At 26.6% G+C, this 19,567-nt stretch overlaps 2 protein-coding genes across 2 annotated transcripts in view; both read left to right on the top strand.

Moving 5' to 3' along the window:
* The window catches only part of LOC101503327 (rhomboid-like protein 14, mitochondrial), a 1,646-nt gene extending 1,073 nt beyond the window's left edge, over positions 1–573 (top strand). Inside the window, exon 2 of the mRNA XM_004508005.4 lies at positions 1–573. This exon is cut by the window's left edge and continues 626 nt beyond it. Coding sequence (XP_004508062.1) covers positions 1–223 — 223 coding nt within the window. The 3' untranslated portion in view covers positions 224–573.
* Positions 574–12,054: 11,481 nt separating this feature from the next.
* On the top strand, positions 12,055–19,051 carry LOC101503004 (cation/H(+) antiporter 19). Its single transcript, XM_004508004.4, has 5 exons — positions 12,055–12,171; positions 15,609–15,840; positions 16,065–17,066; positions 17,221–17,773; positions 18,008–19,051. Exons 2-5 carry the CDS (start codon positions 15,649–15,651, stop codon positions 18,703–18,705), a joined length of 2,445 nt encoding a protein of 814 aa, XP_004508061.1. The 5' UTR covers positions 12,055–12,171; positions 15,609–15,648; the 3' UTR covers positions 18,706–19,051.
* Positions 19,052–19,567: the final 516 nt, after the last annotated feature.

Raw genomic sequence — 19,567 nt, 5'->3', positions numbered from 1 at the left:
CAGGAATGCTGCTCGGCGTGCTGTTGAATGGAGATGTCAAGCTTGTACTTATGACAATCCTGGTTTGTTGAGTGTGTGTGAGATGTGTGGTACTAGTAGGAGTGAAACTGGATTATCTTCTTCTTCTTCTCAATGGAACCTCAATGACCGTGATTATTATGATTCTGATGGTCTTCCTTTGGATGAATTGCGTCGCCGGAGAATTCAGAGATTTGGTAGGTGATGACAAAATGAAATGAAATCAAGATGATAGAAGTAAAATTTTAACAAATGATTACACAATTTTCAATTGGATGTGGAAATTTAGCACATAGTGTTAGATTATATCCATAGTTTTTCACTTAAGTGGATATAAGTTTCTTGTTTAACAACTATGAGTTGATGATACTGCAACAAATTATTATGTCAATTTAGGTAAATTACATTACATTACATGATTTCTTGGTGTACTCTGGACAATGGATCATTTTCTTGCAATTTAGTTTGGCATTTGTTTGGTTGACCCAGGGGCAACCGTGAGTTTTCAGAAGTTTCAATATATAGTTTATGGTTCAATGTGATTTTCTGCTACAATTTTGTTTCTATGGCTATCGTACTACAAAGTTTTAATATTGTAGTTAAATTTTTATTTTCTGCAACCTTGATTGTAAATTCTAAATATGTAAAGGAAAGGGGATGTCATGGATTTAATTGTTTTAGAACTATTAATTTGTTGGTTATTTCGATGAAATAGTTGTTCTTGTCTTGTAGTGACTGATTGAATTTTCTACCAATGGTGGCTGAGGATACTTTTCATAATGATTAGTTACTTATAAACTAGTATATGCTGTTAATCTCAGCTTGCTTCAGTGCTGGACTTCAAAACTGCTATAGCTGATGGCAATTGCAAAGACTAAATATTCCTATAAGTTATTAGGTCTTTAGTTCAATTGACAAAACGCATATTTTTAGATTAAACATTACGTCATAATTTCAATTCCAATAGGATACATTAATCTTCAAAAATAGAAAAATACTCAAAATTAAGAAAAATGGCAGAGATAGTGGATCATTATAATGATGATGATGATGCCATTTGTTGAGTACTTTGCAGAGGAAAGGAAACCAACACAGAGAAAAACAGTGGCCTATCCAAAAGAAGAAGAACAGAGGCTTCCTTGCAAGTGAAAAGAGAATCAGAATACAAGGCGTGCACACTCAAGAAGAAAAATAAACAATAGGTCACTTAAAATAGATTGTAATGATCAATATGCCCTTGAAAAATAAAATTAAATCACTAATATGCCCTTGAAAAATAAAATTAAATCACTAATATGCCCTTGAAAAATAAAAATAAATCACTAATATGCCTTGAAAGAAAATATTCATATCAATTAAAACAAAGGGATAATTGAGGAATTTTGCACATCAACCCTAAAAGCAGTCGCAAAGATGACGCAGTTTGGACTCGACTCGAATAGAACTGTTTTGTTCTCTAATACTAAATCAGTGTTGTTTGTTGCATTGCATCAGATATTGATTAAAAGCAGTTGATTGTGGACATCTACTTTTTTGAAGTTGACAGAGTAAGAAAAACAGAAAAATCACTGATCATACATTATTTTACTGTCTATTTAACAGAAAACCTTCCAACCACTACTCCGTGCAACTTCATCATAATCCCTGATATCACACTCCATTTCTTGTTTGGCCCAATAGATCTCTATTTGATAGGGGTAGTGTGCAGTGGAGTTGGAAGATAGTGATTATTAATTTATTATTATTATAGGTTAGATTAGAAAGGAAGTGGGTGATTCTGTGAAGCTTCTAACTGAGGGTGGACAAAACGAAGTTAAAGTTTTCTTCTTCAGCTTGGTTTGTCCCTTGGCAGCAAGTGAAGCAATCATGTTTGCTTCCCTTACGATGGCCCAGAGGCATGCACTTTTCTAACTAAAACAGTAAAATTACTACTTGTTTCTCACTTCTCAAGTGAATGGCGTCGTTGTCATATAAAGATTAAAGACAAAAGGAACCTATTCACTAAATGCCTTTTTTTCATTATAATAGCAAATGAACAAACAGACATTGTCTTGTATTCTATGTACCTTTTTTTTGGAATTTAAGTGTGAAACAAAATGAATGATATATAAAAAAAATATAAATATATTCAATATTTTAAGATTTTGACGGAGACAACCTGTTAATGTTTCTCAATAGTTTTATTAATTAACCAAACAATTGATATGAGGATTTTTTAATCTAAAGATCCTTTTTTTTAAAAAGTTAAGCTAAAATCGCAGTAAGTTTGATGTATTTTATTTTTTAATTTAATGTATTTTATTTAATTTTATTAATATAATTTTATTTTTTAAATATGTTAATTCTTTTTTATTAATTTAATTAACAATTTTTCCAATTTTTAAAAAGTTAAAATAAAAAAATAGAACATTTTAATATATATTTTTTCAAAGTAGAATATTTGGTTAACTTTTTTTATAAAAAGGAATATTTAAATTAAAAAAATCATGAATGTAAAATCTTATACAAGTGAAAAGACTCGTATAACCTCTATTTGGATTAGCGGGTAGAAGTGTCAATTTCACTTCCCAAAGTTGAGCTCACCCTAGTTTTGAGAAGCCACAAATCATAGAGTTTGGCCAAATGTTGGCTTTTAATTTTTCAAATAGATACTAATCTTTTGTTATTTTAGGACTTCATTCATGAGTCATGACCAACAGTTTACTACTATCCAATATCACTAATCATGTACCAATTGTTGCTTAGAAAAACCAAAACAACTCTTGTATCAATTTCATTTTAACTCAGTAATTCACTTTCAACGAATTCGATTCATCGGGGAAGTGTTAGTCAAAGGTAGGAGAAATTGTTGAGTGAATACTCCCTTAAGTAAGCTGAGAATCCTTGACCAATAAAACCAACACTTTGTCAGTATCCAATGTCACCAAGCAATTACAACACTGTAGATGAGTACAATATATTTTGATGTCTTTCACATGATCGTTTGTGTCAAAATCATTCACGCTAAATTTTATATATATAATAGTATGAAAAGAAAAATGCTAATAATCGAGAGAAAAGTTTGAAAAAACCTAAACCACGGGATGATTTTATTATAATAAACTCATAGGGTACAATTAGTGTTGCTTGTTACCCATAGGATTGATATGCAACGTTGAATGAATTAATCATTTTGGCCAATTGTAAATGAATTCCCACAACCCTGTTTGACCATTTAAACCATAAATCCCTTCAACAGCTACTATCCAAGAACATCCAGTTTCACATCGTAGACTATCCCTAGCAGTTGTATACGCCTCAAAATAATACCCCGGAACTTTCGCCCATGCTACATTACAGAAAAACAGTGTTGTTCCAAAAATATTATCATTGAAACCCCATCCATAATCTTCACCGTTTGCTATAGTATGCTCGCCTAGATCATCATCTTTTGATTTGCAATGTAAAGTCATGGTGTTGCCAGATCCTAATTTGTTCCTGATGTTTACATGTTTTGCGCCTGAAACAACGGTGCACAATCCAATTACTAGAAACAGAGTCATCAGATGTTTTACCTTTGACAAATCTTCCATGAGTGTGCTTCAGTTTAGGCTATGCCTTGTGGCCGTTTTTTGTTTTGTTTTAATCTAAAACCTTAGTATAGTTGAAAAAGAGAACAAATATTGTCTCATATATAGAATATGTTTTGATGTGACGTAAAGAGTATGTCGTATCGGCGTTTATTTTTGTACGGAGATGTCTAAATAGCTAAAAGGGAAAAAACAAATATATATATATTAATTCCATGAGGTCAATGAAGACCACATTCACGACGTTACACTTTTAAAGTTATTAAATTAACATCGGACAATCAATATTTATTTTGATTTTGAAAATTTTAATATTTTACTTTAAATATCAACCGTTCGATCTTGAATCAATGTTTCCAAAACTACCTGCTACATGAATGTATACTTTTTCGACTGCGGACAATCACAGTCTGTATATTTGGGGAGGTAAAACAAAATAATTTTACAAATTATAAAATATAATTTTATTTATTTTATCATAAAACCAAATATCCACTAAAAACATTAAAAAAAAGTATATATTTTGGAGTAATTCATACTTAATAAAATTTTATTTCAAAAAAATAATAAAATTTAAATTACTTAAAATATACTTATATATAAAAAAACATAACGTTTCGTATTTAATGTTTCTTTTATTTTGTAATTTATCAATTTTTTATATTGTCTATCACTTGTTCATTGTTCATATATGTGATTCGTACATATTCTTTTATTAATAAATTTAATTTATATATGTTGATGATATAAAATAATTATAATATTTATTAATTATAATCATTAAATTATTAAAAATATTATTTATTTATTTTTGTTTATAAATATAATAATATCATATCATCAAAAATTCATATACAGAGATTTCAAATTCAAAATATAATATTGAATATAATAATATCAATATTTCTACTACATAACTTTTTACACCTCTATCACAATTTTATAGAAAGTGTATTCCTATAAATTGAAGATTATTTTTTTTTTACTATTTTGAAAAAAAGTGTGTTAAATGAATACAGTCATGGTAACATTATAATTTCTATTAAAACTTATATTGTAAACCAATAATTGTCCTTTAACCGTTTTATCACAACGATTTTTTTCTTATAATTTGATATCGGATTTTTTCGATAAACGTGGCCCCATTTAAAAGCTTGACTTTTTATATATAGAAGATGTATATTTGAAAATCGGTATATTTAGTAATTTTTTTATTTTAAGAAAAGTGTATTTAGTACTTACCATGCCTGCAAACGAATGTTTGAAGGAATTTTTCTCTCTCGCTTTTCCTTTAAGTTTAAGTTATAAAGGTTGTTATACTATTATCCTTTATTTTTCTTTAATTTATATTTTTCACAGACACACACCCATATATATATATATATCATTTTCAAGTCAATCATACTTTATTATAGGGTTTTTATCCATATATCCCTCTTTTGAATTTTTTATTTTAAAATGTCCTAATTTGAAAAAAAATATATAGAAATGTTCTACTTTTTTTTTTCCCAATTGCTTATCGCAATCTGGGGATCCGACCTCTTGAAGGAGATTTTTTTTTTCATTTTAACAGCATCATGAGGATGCGGCCTTCTTATGTGATTTTTTTTTTTTGCCATTTAAAAAAAATTTATTTTTATTATTAATTATTTTTATTATTTGAATAATTTAAAAATAATTAAAACATTTAATAAATCAAAATATTATTATGAAAAATAATAATAATAAATTTAATAATATTATAAATTTTTATAATAATAATAATAATAATAATAATAATAATAAAATAAAAATACATTAATAAATAATACTTATAATTTTATAATATTCTAAATTTTAATAAAAATAATAATAGTAATAATAATAATAAAGTAGATTATATTAGTAAAATAAAATTAATTTAATTGAACCAATAAAATACGTTAAATTAAAAAAAAAGTACAGAAAATTCAAGGAAAAAATCCATCAAATTTATATTTTATTATTATTATTATTACTATTATTATTTTCATTAATTTTTATTTATTAGATAAAAAAATGAAGAGAAATTTGTTATAATAACCTGCCAAATAGGAGAAAATTGTTATAATAATTTGCCAAAAAATTAAAATACTATTAGAGGAAGTTGTTAAGAAAATACACTGTTATTTTATGGAAAATATCACGAACACACGTACACCTATTTGTTTGGTTTATCAAATTATTATAACAACTTCTTCCGATTTGACAAATTAGTATAACAACTTCCTCCTCGTTTTTGGCACATTATTATAACAAATTCTTCTTATTTTTCTTATCTAATAAACAAAAATTAATGAAAATAATAATAATAATAATAAAATATAAATTTGATGTATTTTTTCCTCTCAATTTTCTGTTTTTTTTTTTAATTTAATTTAATGTATTTTATTGGTTCAATTTAACTAATTTTATTTTATTAATATAATCTACTTTATTATTATTATTACTATTATTATTTTTATTAAATTTAGAATATTATAAAAATTATTATTATTATTATTATTTATTAATGTATTTTATTACTGTTATTATTATTATTATTATTATTGTTATTGCTATTATTATTATTGTTATTATTATTATTATTGTTATTATAATAAAAATTTATAATATTATTAAATTTATTATTATTATTTTTCATAATAGTATTTTGATTTTTTAAATATTTTAATTATTTTTAAATTATTCAAATAATAAAAATAATTAATAATAAATACAAATATCCTGTAAATGGCAACAACAAAAAATTTGTCACAGTACAAGTTCGCATGCGACCATCTGTTAAAATGAGAAAAAATCTCATTCAGGAGGTCGCATCCCCAGCTTGCGATAAGCAATTGGGGCGAAAAAGTAGGACATTTCTGTATATTTTTTTCAAACTATAGTATTTTGGGATAAAAAATTCAAAAAATGATATATGCATCAAAAACCCCTTTATCATATATTCAAAATAATATACAATGCTCGATAATTAATGATTTTATAATATTGTTAAATACTTTTATTTATTTACGATATTTATAATATGTGCGTAACAATTTAGAGTGACATGTAATATAGATATATGAGGAAGTATAAAAAGAATTAAAATAACAATGAGATAATTTAATAAATAAATAATGAATAATTAAAAAATGAAATAATTACCTTTCCAAATGACAAATAATTTCATCTCTGCTGATAGAGTTTACTTTGCTTTGCTTACGAATAGAGCCGTCAATTTGACAAGTCCCCTAATTATTAGTCCATGATGGAGGGGTAAAAAAAATTTATGATTTAAAAGGCCCTAAAAAGTAAGTCTCAGCCTCTAAAATTTTGTGGGCTTAGCGGGACTATAAACCCACGTTTTCAAAAAAAATCAATATTTTTTTAAATTTTTTCGAGAAATAATTTTTTTTGATTTTTTCAACAATAAAAAAATTTTGATTTTTTTATTCGATTAAAAAATCGATTTGTTTCGAGATTTTTTTATTTATTCTTTTCACAAATTTTTTTAAAAAATATATATTTTAAAATTTTTCCAAAAAAAAATTCAAAAATTTTTCAAAAAAAAATCTCAATATTATGAAAATATTAGGGCCTATAAGCCCCCTCTCTTAGGCCCCATGAAATAATGGGCCGAGATTTTTAAAAAATTATTTTATATAGAGCATAATATTAAGAGTTTAATAGAAAAAAAATTAATGTGGCCTAATAGTTGAGGGTTTTTGACAGCTCTACTTATAAATACTTTGAAAATATTTTTTCGTTGATTTTTTGCTTTTTTTTTTCTTCGGTTAGCTAAAACAAATAACAAAGAAAATTTCCAAAAAAATCTTATATCTAAAAGCAACGTACCATATAAGATGAATAGAAAACACGTTCAGTAAATAGTAACAATACAAATGATAGGGAAATAAAAAACTATAACTCAATAACAACTGGGTTAATCAATAGAATAAGACACAAAATATGAATAGTTATATTATTTCGATTAAATTCAGTGTTTGGTGAATTAATAGGAGTTTTTTAATAATCTCTTTTTTTAAAAAATTATTAAAATATTTTCTTTTTAAAATTATATATAAAAATACCTTATTTTTATATTTACCTATAAGTCGTTTTTGCAAATGACAATTTCCTTAAATAATTTTTCACAATTTTTTTTCTTTTTCAATTAACAAAAAAAATAAATAATATATATATATATATATATAATTAATATAATTCATAAAAACACGCAAACACAAATTTTAAATTACATATATTAAATATTAAGTTGGGAGATTTCATGGACAAGATTAAATTTGAAGTTGGTAAATATAATATTCAAAATTGTTATTCTTTCGTGGAGCATGAGACAATAAACTTTTTCTACAGCTAAATATACTTTAAATCTAATTAATTTAATTTATGTAATTTAAAATTTGTGTTTGTATCTTTTTATAAATTATTTTAATTATATATATATATTGATTTTTTTATGAAGTATTAAATTTGAAGTTGATAAATCTAATACTCACTAAGTCATGCATTTTGACCGAAATTGATGTAGCTAAATATCACTAGAAGGGGGGTTGAATAGGAATTTTGCTGTTTTAAAAGTAGTTTTCAAGTGTTTTAAAAACTATCATCTTGCTGAGGATGGCAAACCCGATGATGGGTTTTCAAAACCTTCAAATTCAAAACGAGTTAAAGAGTGAATAAGCAATATAAGATTGACACACACTGTTTTTATACTGGTTCACCCAAAGATGACTACTTCCAATCCTCACACCCTTGTGAGATTTCACTAATATTCAAACAGATCAACCTCTGACCGAGGATGATTACAACTTGTGTATTCTCAAGCTTCACCAAGCTTACAATCAGATTTCAAATATTTTCAAGTGTACCTCACGTGGAAATTACAGTGTGATAAGAGAGTGATTGATTCTAAATACTTTCTCAAAAGATTAACAAAGATCTAATGTAGGATTTGTAGAAAGTATGAAGATATAATGGATGTTGCTTCTTGAAAGCTTTAAGATCTTTGATCTTTTTTAATGCAATGTGTTGTGTGTTGATGAAGATCAGCTTGCTGCAATTTATAGAGGTCTTGTGATGTTCATTTCATAAGTCAAGCCTTTTATGACCGTTGGAAAATCCATTTGAGAAATGCCAAGGTTTTTCTTCATATTTACGAAAATGCCATTCAACTCATTTGAAAATATGCATTCCATGTTCAAGTACGAGGTACTGTTTTCTTGGCACTTGGGGACATGTGTTGTCATTTTCTCTTTCCTTTCTTTAATGTTTGAATATTGTGTAGAGTCGTTTTCATTCTCTTTCTTCAATGCCTTCATAAAGCTTCACATGTGAGCTTTTTCTCTTTCCTCCATTTAATGCGTTGTAAGAACATGTGATGTCTTTTTCATTCCTTTCTTCAAGGCTATGTGAAGGCTTCACGTGAAGACCTTCTTTCTTCTTTCCTTGCCTTAAGACATGTGATCAATTTATTTAAGACTTGTTTGTTGTTGCTTTTTTGAAGATTGACTTTATAATCTTATTAAAACACATAATGGTACATATAGCCTTTTGCCTATGACATGATGAGTTGCTTTCATAAAGTCTTGGGATGCTTTTCAAGATGTTGACTATAGGCACATGCTAAGATCATCATTCCTCGTACATTTCTCTTGCATTCTTGCTACTTTTCTTCAAAGGCCTTTCTTTAAACATTTTTAATAGTATTTTGCCTTTATTGAATGAATCAAACAATTCATTCTTTAATACTATTCTGCCTTTGATAAATGAATTCAAATAATTCATTCTTTAATACTATTATGCCTTTGATTAATGAATTCAAATCTGCGAGGATGCAGAACTGCAATTTCACCAGCTTGTGAGGCCATCCTCGACATTTTCCACACTTATCATTTAACTCAGAATTTTCTTCTTTTTCCTTAATGAATGATAACCTGTTTTCTTATATGAATGCACTCAAAAGCACAGATTATTCATTAACACAATCATAATCTTTTAATTAATTTTGTTATCATTAAAACCAATTGAGAGATTTTGTCTCAACAGAAATTGTTATTCTTTCGTGGAGCATGAGACAATAAACTTTTTCTACAGCTAAATATACTTTAAATCTATGTAATTTAATTTATGTAATTTAAAATTTAATCTATGTAATTTAAAATTTGTGTTTGCGTCTTTTTATGAATTATTTTAATTATATATATATATATTATTTAAAAAAGAAATTGATTTTTTTTTAATGTAAATTTTCTTAAAGAAGTCGCCATTTGCAAAGACGACTTATAGGTTAGTATAAAAAATTGGGGTGTTTTGGTATATATGAAAATAAAGTATTTTGGTAAAAAAAAATTAAAAAGAGGGTATTGAAAAAAAAAGTCAATTAATAGAATATGATAAATTAATTTTAAATACTAACCTATCATATTTCTATAGTTAAAAAATTTATCCAGAATACGAGTTGAGTCAGAAATCAACAAGATACGACAAAAATAATAATTTAATTTATTAATCTTGTAAAATACAATTTAAATTATAAAAGTTGAAACCTAATAAATTAAAATTAAAAAACAATATAATTTGATAATAAACTTAAAAATAAAATATTAATAATTAATTTTAAAAAATATTTGTGATTTTTTTGCAAGATTATTTTTGTCATTTTATATAATCTAAATAAATATTATTCAAAATTATATAATAAAAAATAAAAGAAATTCAATTTTTTAACACAAATATAACTTTTTTAATATGAGTAGTTTTGTCGTGTACATATAATGTAGATTATATATTTATTTAGTATATGTAATAAATAACATAGAATTATTTGTTTACTCGTAATTTTTTTAAAATATGATTATTTATTTATTTAATAATGTTAATAGATTATTTTAAATATAATTATTTTATTAATTTTTTAATATTTTAATATTTTTTTAATTTATAATATTTAAAAATTAAAAATGTTATAAGTTATACAATGTATTTGGTTCAGACTAATAATTTTATTATTTAAATCAAATATAATAATATGATAATGAGATATATATCAAATACATAATAAGATAAAATAGTAATTTTTTTTTGTTATAAAAAACCTATCAAATATAGATGATAGACAATATTTATTATGTTATTATAATAAGTATCTTATTTTATATCCTATAATATTTATATCTTATTATGTGAATCAAAGTGACTCGGTCTTTCATTGTTTTATCAAAAATTAAAATAAATGTTTGCTGTCATTATTTAGATTGCAATGTTACTAGCCTATATATAATTGTTATGATTTTGGTTCTCTATTTGAATTTAGTATAGTGATGCCCATCAATGTTTGAATCGATGCACACTTAAAACATTTAAGAATTTTTTAGGCACAAAAATATTTAAGCATTTAATTGATCTTTAAGTTTGAAAATATTTTACACGTTTATAAATTATATTTTACCATCAAAGTACTGTTTTTTATGTTAACTTATAAACTTTTTATATAAATAAGTATCTATATAGTACGGAAGATATAATTAGATATTTCGTCAATTTTTTTATTTATTTGCATTGAGTGTTCAGTTAAACTCAAAATTTAACAATCATACCTTATTAATTTATGTTTATTTTTTGAATAAATTAATTTCCAAAATTTAATAACTCGAATATAGTCAACGTGATAAAATTAACATATATTTATTTAAATAAATTAAAATATAGATTAGCATTATACATTTTAAAAGAAAATATATTGTAACTCAATCATAATGAAACAAAATTTAATTTGTATCTACTATCGAATTAAAATTTTCTATCCATTCGGTCAATCATGTGAATAAATTTATAATTAATTATATTAAAAATCAAATAATACTAATAAGTTAACGATTACAATTAATTAATAGTTTTAAAAAAATTATATTAACAATATATATTTAACAAATTAAAAATTTAATTGTTATGTGTTGTTCTTATTAAAATTTTAATATGATAATAAAAAATCTAATTTTTTAATAATATAACAGTTATAATTGAAGGATAATATTATATATAAATCAAATCCAACAATTAATAAATCTTCTAGATATAATTAAAAAATACTGAATAAGAAATTAATTAAATAAAAAAACTTATTCATTAAAATAATGAAATAAACTTTTTGCTTAAGATAAAATATTGGTATTTGATTTGTTTTTTAACAAGCAAATAATAGTAATTAATTGATTGGATATTGTTAATATGTTTTAAAGATTTATCCAAAAAAAGATATTCACCTTTCCCAATTACGGGCTGCAAAGTGGACAGTACAGAACATGTTAGGGTGGGTAGATGAAATAAAATACACGCACTGTTATCCATCCGGTACACGTCATACCAACAGTAATATCCAGTCACCCACACCCACACTCTATTTATATATATATTTAATACAAAACTATAACACAAAATCAAAGTGCCGAGAAAGTGTGAAAGTTGAAGAAAGCCACGAGATCTAGAAAATATAGCGATCCAAGCTTTTTCCTCAATTTTCTTCAGAAGAAGGAATATTCGAAGCTTCATTTCAGATCAGGTATGTAAATTGTAAAGCATCTATAATTTCATTTCATCTTGTATGCATTCTACTCCGTTCTAATTATATAATCAAAAATGGGTTCATAAAGTTTACGTTTCAAATTGTACATGCATAGCGTACGCGTAGAACTCATATAGCACGTGTTGGTTTTTCCCTTCACTGCTAACACGTGTCTAAAACTATTTCACTCGCACATACACCAACACTCGAATCATGCATGCTGGACCATTAAAAAACAGAATCGTTGAAATTGAAACTTTGAACCACGCAAAAAAAAAAAAAACAAGAGACCTGCATCATGTCCCTCTTCTTCGCCTATGTTTATGTACCAACTTTTTCAAATAATACGTCAATAGTTAATCCATGGATTCTGCCGTGGTCTTTAGTAGAATAGTTTTGAATATTTAATTTTAATTTGTGTAAAATTAATTAAATAATAATAATATAAAAAATTAGAAAATAAAAATATAACGGAATTATCTTATTTAATAAAAATATAGCCTTACTGAAGAAGTATTTTAATATTTAATTATAACTACACTCTTATATTTAATATTGATTATAAAAATTGAAGTATTGACTAGAAAATTAAATAAAAGTATATTTTATTTGAATTGAGAAGAGCATATGGAAATTCAATATTCAGACTATACATATATATATAATATCAGTCAAAATATTAATGAGGATTTAATATATTATTTTGTAGTTTAAATATTCCACACATTGAGTAACAGAAAAAAAGGTAATTCACACGTGGCCTAATATATGTTTATTTTGATAGTCAATACAATTAAAAAAAAATATATCAAATTTGAAATCAAATATATATATTTTTTATTAAAGACGGGAGTATATATTATGTTGTCAAGTTATTTAATGAGTTTTTCTGAAAGCATAATTTGTTGTATTCATTAAATTGATACTAACTACCATCATATATATCTACATATTAGTCGCTAAAGTTTGATATATCTTTTAAAAATTATGGGTTAAATATGCAAAAGTTAAAAGAAAAACATACGGGAAGTTTTTCCATTTTTTATTTTTTTTTCTTTTACCACAAAACTAAAAAAAGTTTTTAAAAAATTTATTACAAAGCATTACAAATCAAACACATTCATATGATTCTCTTTTTCTATATTTTAATTAATTAACTAACAAGAAATTTGTGAGTTGTTGATATTTCTATAAGTGTGTAGTTCAAATTTTAAATAAAAATTTTATTTTATATATTAATGATAAATATTTATCTTATATATTTTTTTTATATTTATTTGTTATAAATACATTTATCGTACTTTTACATGTGTTAATGTATCAGTGAAGAATATTTATCTAATTAATTTTAAATATTTATTAAAGTTAAATATTCATCCCATATATATGTTTATCACTATCAGATATTTATTTTATGTTATTTTTAATATTTATTATTGAGATGATTGTTGCATTGTTTTTTTAAATATTTAATAATAATAAATATTTGTCTAATATTTTTTTTTTATGTATTATTGTCATATTTTAGTTACGTGTTTTGTTTTATATTTCTCATTGACATATATTTATTTCATTTTTTTATGCATCAATTATATATATTTATTCTGTGTATTTTTAATATTTATTAATAATAAGTACTATTTTTGAATATTATTTTTTGTATTTTTTTCATACCAACTTTATTGTGATGTCATTTATGCTATGTGATGTCTTTACACTTTAGTTTTTGTTAAAAAAAATTGTAGATGGTAGTTTTCATTTTTTTAATATTAGTTTTTTGTTAGTGTTTTCATTTCTTATATTAAAAGTTGAAAGATCAAAGAGGATGTATGGTTGAAAAAAAAATGAAGAAGATAGTTCCAATTTTATTAATATTATTTTTTTTTGTTAGTGTTTTCATTTCTTATATTAAAAGTTGAAAGATCAAAGAGGATGTATGGTTGAAAAAAAAATGAAGAAGATAGTTCCAATTTTATTAATATTATTTTTTTTTGTTAGTGTTCTCATTTCTTATGTTGATAGTTGGAAGATCAAAGAAAATATATAGTTGAAAAAATAATATGTGATTGAATGATTTTGTTTTGCATATAAAATAATAATAATGATGATTATAAAATAGTATAAAAGGTTGTGTTGAAATTTTGAATTAATAAATTGTCATTGTTATGCCCTATAATTTGGAAATGGTAAGAAATAAGGAGGACAACATTGTTTTTTTGTTAATTATTTTTTGATAACATAGTTATTTCTTATTTTTTTTGTCAAAAAATATGCAGTTTAATTTTTTATTTGTTTGTAGTTATTTCATTATTTCTTTTGTTAAATTTACTTGTCTTAAATAATGACGTTAAATAAAAATTAAATTAGAACAAATTTTCATTTTTTATAGTTATTTTTTTAATTAATTTTATGGTAGTTATCTTTTTTATTAGATAGCTCTTTTTCTTTCTTTTTCTTATCAAGGTAGTTGTATTTTTTATTTTTTTTGTCAAAAAAAAAAGTAATTATACTTCATATTCGATAGTTATTTATTAAAATTACATACCTAGCTCACCTGTATTACAAAACATTGCAATCAATTAAATTCATGTTGTCCTCCTTTTTTTACAAGGAAACGCGGATAAGAAAGTGAAACTAACATAAATGTTTAAAATTTGTTTATTTTTCATTCTCACTGTAATAATCTCTACTAAATAATAGACGATCTTTTGATCAATCTTTCGTAACAACTCATTAATCTCTACCAAATCGATCCCACAATATGGTATCCCAATAAATCCCACAATATGATGTCTCCTATATATAAATTCAAAGGTAACGATGGATAACGACGATACCTAGAGAGGTTAGTGTCCCCTACACATGATGACGCATGTTGTAGTTTTTGGTAGCCATCCAAATATTATATATATGGTCCATTAATTAATTCGTAACCGAAAGAGCAAAAATCTATGTAACAAAAATAATAAATTCCAAATCCTACCATACAGAGAGAAAAATCCCATAATAAAAAACAATAAATACTCATCCTGATCTCATTATTTAACCATAATATACGTAATTAATTACTCAAATTTATTTTAAAAATTTCTGAATATAGTAAAAATTCAATCTCAGTATATCTATTTATTTTTATTCTACGCCACACATAGAAGCAGCAGTATATGCCGTGGTTTCCGTTGACCTATTTCACCTTGTTGTAAAGGATAAGCTGTAACATTAAATTATTGACAAAAAAGAAAAGCTGTAACATTATTATTATTATTATTTAATTTAATTTTTTTGTCTTATCTGTATGCCACCAATATAATGTAATAAATAGTGTAGTTTTATGACTCATCCCTTTATTTTTGCTACTTATGTGACGAAAGGCAACGTTGAATTGATTATATATATATATATGATAGAATGACCAACAACATTAATGATTGCAGTGCTCTTTGGGGTGCTGCCGGAACATTGTAATCAAACATCATGGCAACGCCCAATGCGACATGTCTTGCACCAATGAAGGCCGTGTCTAATGGGGCGTTCCAACATGAAAACCCTCTTGATTTTGCACTTCCTCTTTTGATTCTTCAAATTGTTGTCGTTGTCACCTTTACTCGATGCATTGCTTTCCTTTGTAGACCCCTCAAACAACCCCGTGTCATTGCTGAAATCATTGTAAGTTTTTCTTCTCCTTCATTCTAATCTTTTTTTCATTCATTTCATTTCCATGCAACTTCTCGATTCATTCACATTTGTATTATTCGTCAATATGAAACAAATTTTTGTTTGTCCCCATCTTATCCTATACATGATGATTTATTAGAAAGATCTCCATTGGAAATTAAACAGTTTTTTTAATATTATTTTGGTTATGTGAAATTAAATATTCAATATTGCAGGGAGGAATACTACTAGGACCATCAGCAATTGGAAGAAGCCAAAAATTTCTAGACACAGTTTTTCCAAAGAGAAGTTTAACTGTTCTTGACACACTAGCCAACATTGGTCTTTTGTTCTTTTTGTTCCTAGTTGGTCTTGAGCTTGACATGCGTTCAATCCGTAAAACAGGTCATAAAGCCTTAGGAATTGCACTTTGTGGTATAACTGTCCCTTTTGTTCTTGGAATTGGAACATCTGTTGCTCTTAGAGCCACAATCTCCCAAGGTGCTGAACCAATCCCTTTCCTTGTCTTCATGGGTGTTGCTCTCTCAATCACTGCATTTCCCGTCTTAGCTAGAATCCTAGCTGAGCTTAAACTCCTCACCACCGATGTCGGTCGTATAGCAATGTCGGCCGCCGCTGTCAACGACGTCGCTGCTTGGATACTTCTAGCCCTCGCCATAGCCTTATCCGGCAATGACACGTCCCCGTGGATTTCTCTTTGGGTCATGCTATCCGGCGCGGCTTTTATCCTCTTCGCAGTGTTTGCTATTAGACCTGTGCTTGTTTCTATGGCTAGGCGTTCCCCTGTGGGTGAACCTGTGAAAGAGCTTTATATTTGCATCACATTGACATTGGTTTTGGCTTGTAGTTTTATAACTGATACTATTGGAATTCATGCCTTGTTTGGTGCTTTTGTGGTTGGTATAATTATGCCAAAGGATGGTCCTTTTGCTGGTGTGTTGATTGAGAAGATAGAAGATCTTGTGTCAGGACTTTTCTTGCCACTCTATTTTGCTTCCAGTGGTTTGAAGACTAATGTTGCAACTATTAGTGGAGGGGTTTCTTGGGCATTACTAGTACTTGTTATATTCAATGCTTGTTTTGGAAAGATCGTTGGCACAGTCACAGTTTCATTACTATGCAAGGTTCCTTTTAGAGAATCACTAGCACTTGGTTTTCTCATGAACACTAAAGGCTTGGTGGAGCTTATTGTTCTCAACATTGGAAAGGATCGCAAGGTACCACATTTTTCTATATATCCTCAAATAAGATTACCTACCTGTCTTATTTTCACATCAAATTTCCACAACAAAAAAACTTGTTTTCCATAAGCATATGCAATTGTGATGAAAACATTTTATTTATTAATGAATCATTGAACTACATATGCAGGTACTAAATGACCAATCATTTGCAATTTGTGTTCTGATGGCATTGTTCACGACATTCATCACCACTCCTTTAGTGATGGCAGTGTATAAACCAGCTAGAAGAGGAGCACCATACAAACACAAAACAATTCAACGCAGAGACCTTGACTCAGAGCTTCGAGTGTTGGCATGTTTCCACAGCACCCGCAACATTCCTACACTAATCAACCTTGTAGAATCTTCCCGAGGAACCCGAAAGAGAGGAAGAGTTTGCATATACGCAATGCACTTGATGGAACTCTCAGAAAGATCTTCAGCTATCTCTATGGTTCACAAAGCACGTAACAATGGCATGCCATTTTGGAACAACAAACAGAACGATGAAGATCAAATGGTCATTGCTTTCCAAACTTATGGAAAATTGAGCAGCGTCAATGTTCGTCCTATGACTGCAATCTCTGCTCTCAGTAACATCCATGAAGATATTTGTACTAGTGCTCATCAAAAGCGTGCCGCCATAATCATCCTCCCATTCCATAAACATCAACGTGTTGATGGAACAATGGAGTCATTAGGTATGTTTCAATAACGAATATAAAAGACTCTCTCTATATGTGTATCCTCTACATCTGTATCGTACTACAGCTATGAAGACTATTAGACTTAGAGACAGAAAGTGAAGTAAAACTTTCTATATCTAAATCTAATAATTCTCACAGCTGTTGTACCATATAACAGTAGAGGATTTTGGTCCTTCTATATCTATAGTGACGTATTTAATCATTAACTAACTATATCTCAAATATTAGGTCATTCGTTCCATGTAATCAATGAGCTTGTGTTGAGTCACGCACCTTGTTCAGTTGGAATTTTGGTTGATCGTGGTTTTGGAGGAACAAGCCAAGTTCAAGCGAGCGATGTTTGTTTCAAAATTGTTGTGGTTTACTTCGGAGGACGTGATGATAATGAAGCACTTGCATATGGAATGAGAATAGCAGAACACCCTGGAATCTTGCTCAGTGTTGTCAAATTCATGTGTCTACCAGGGAAAACATTGTCATTTGGTGCAAAATTAATCGGCATAGCATCAGACAAGATTAAAAAAGTAGTGATCGATGATGTTGATGGAAGTACACATAGCAATGATGGTACTAAAAACCAAGATGATCAAATGTGGAATGAGTTCTTCAAAGTAAAAAGCAACAATGAAGAATCAATTAAGTATGAAGAAAGGTTGGTTAACAGTAAAGGTGATATTGAAACAGCATTGCAGGAATTGAATAGAAGTAATTTGATATTGGTTGGTAGAATGCCACCAGTAGCACCTTTGGTTTCTAAAAGTGATTGTCCTGAGCTTGGACCTGTTGGAAGTTATATGGCTTCTTCAAGTTTCTCAACTACTGCATCAGTTTTGGTCATTCAACAATATAATCCTTCTACTGACATTCATCCTTTAGTTATGGAGGAAGCTGATTGTGTAGAAGTACCAGACACACCAAGGTTATAATTCATGTGCATCTCAACAAAACCAGGAGTTATCATCTATTGTTTGATACCACAAGTATCATTCACATTAACACTATTTTCATCATTTACTCTTTTTCTGGATCAAATTCTTGTAAAGATAGATTTTTAATATGGTATAATTAACGGGAATTTCATTCAATAAGAAAATGAATGATACAAACAAAGTGTTGTTGGAGTTTATGTGTTATATGTAAGAAGGTTGGGTTTTCATTATAATCAAGCATTTTAATACAAAATGCAGTTTGATATAAATGTTTCTTCATGTACCCCATTGAAAATAGATGAAATGAAAGGTGACTTCAAAATTTTGTCCAAAACAAGACTACTTGTGGAATTAGACACTTTTATTAGTCTATCCGTAATATTTTAATGTTGCTCACAAATATAAATGTGTTATTTTTTATTTATTTTGTATTATTAAAATCATGATTTTTTAATGTTACAATTTGATTTTATATATTTGGCGTATGTAGTTATATATTATTATTATCTAGAATGATACATGTCTTGGGAAACATGACTTCGTTTCAAGTATAAGTAAACTAGTTAATTAGAAAATATTAAATAAAAGTTTAATAAGACATTGACAAATAGTAAATATAAACAAATTTTTTTTGTTGGAAACTCTTTTAGATGTATATATCTCGAGTTCTTGAAAGAGTATTAGATAAAATAGAGTGATATGATGACGATATGATAGAAAAAAAAATAGGTATTAAATGAGTGTAGTAGAATATAAGGTATATGTATATTGTTTTTCAAACTTAAAAAGTTATTTTTAATCAAAAATTATAATGTAAAAGATATAAAATCTAGAAAAAATAACACAACCTATATTCAGT

Source organism: Cicer arietinum, chromosome 7 (genome assembly GCF_000331145.2).
Source record: "Cicer arietinum cultivar CDC Frontier isolate Library 1 chromosome 7, Cicar.CDCFrontier_v2.0, whole genome shotgun sequence".
Taxonomy (NCBI): Eukaryota; Viridiplantae; Streptophyta; class Magnoliopsida; order Fabales; family Fabaceae; genus Cicer; species Cicer arietinum.
The sequence above is the reverse complement of the archived record's forward strand: the minus strand, read 5'-3'. Positions and strand labels throughout refer to the sequence as shown.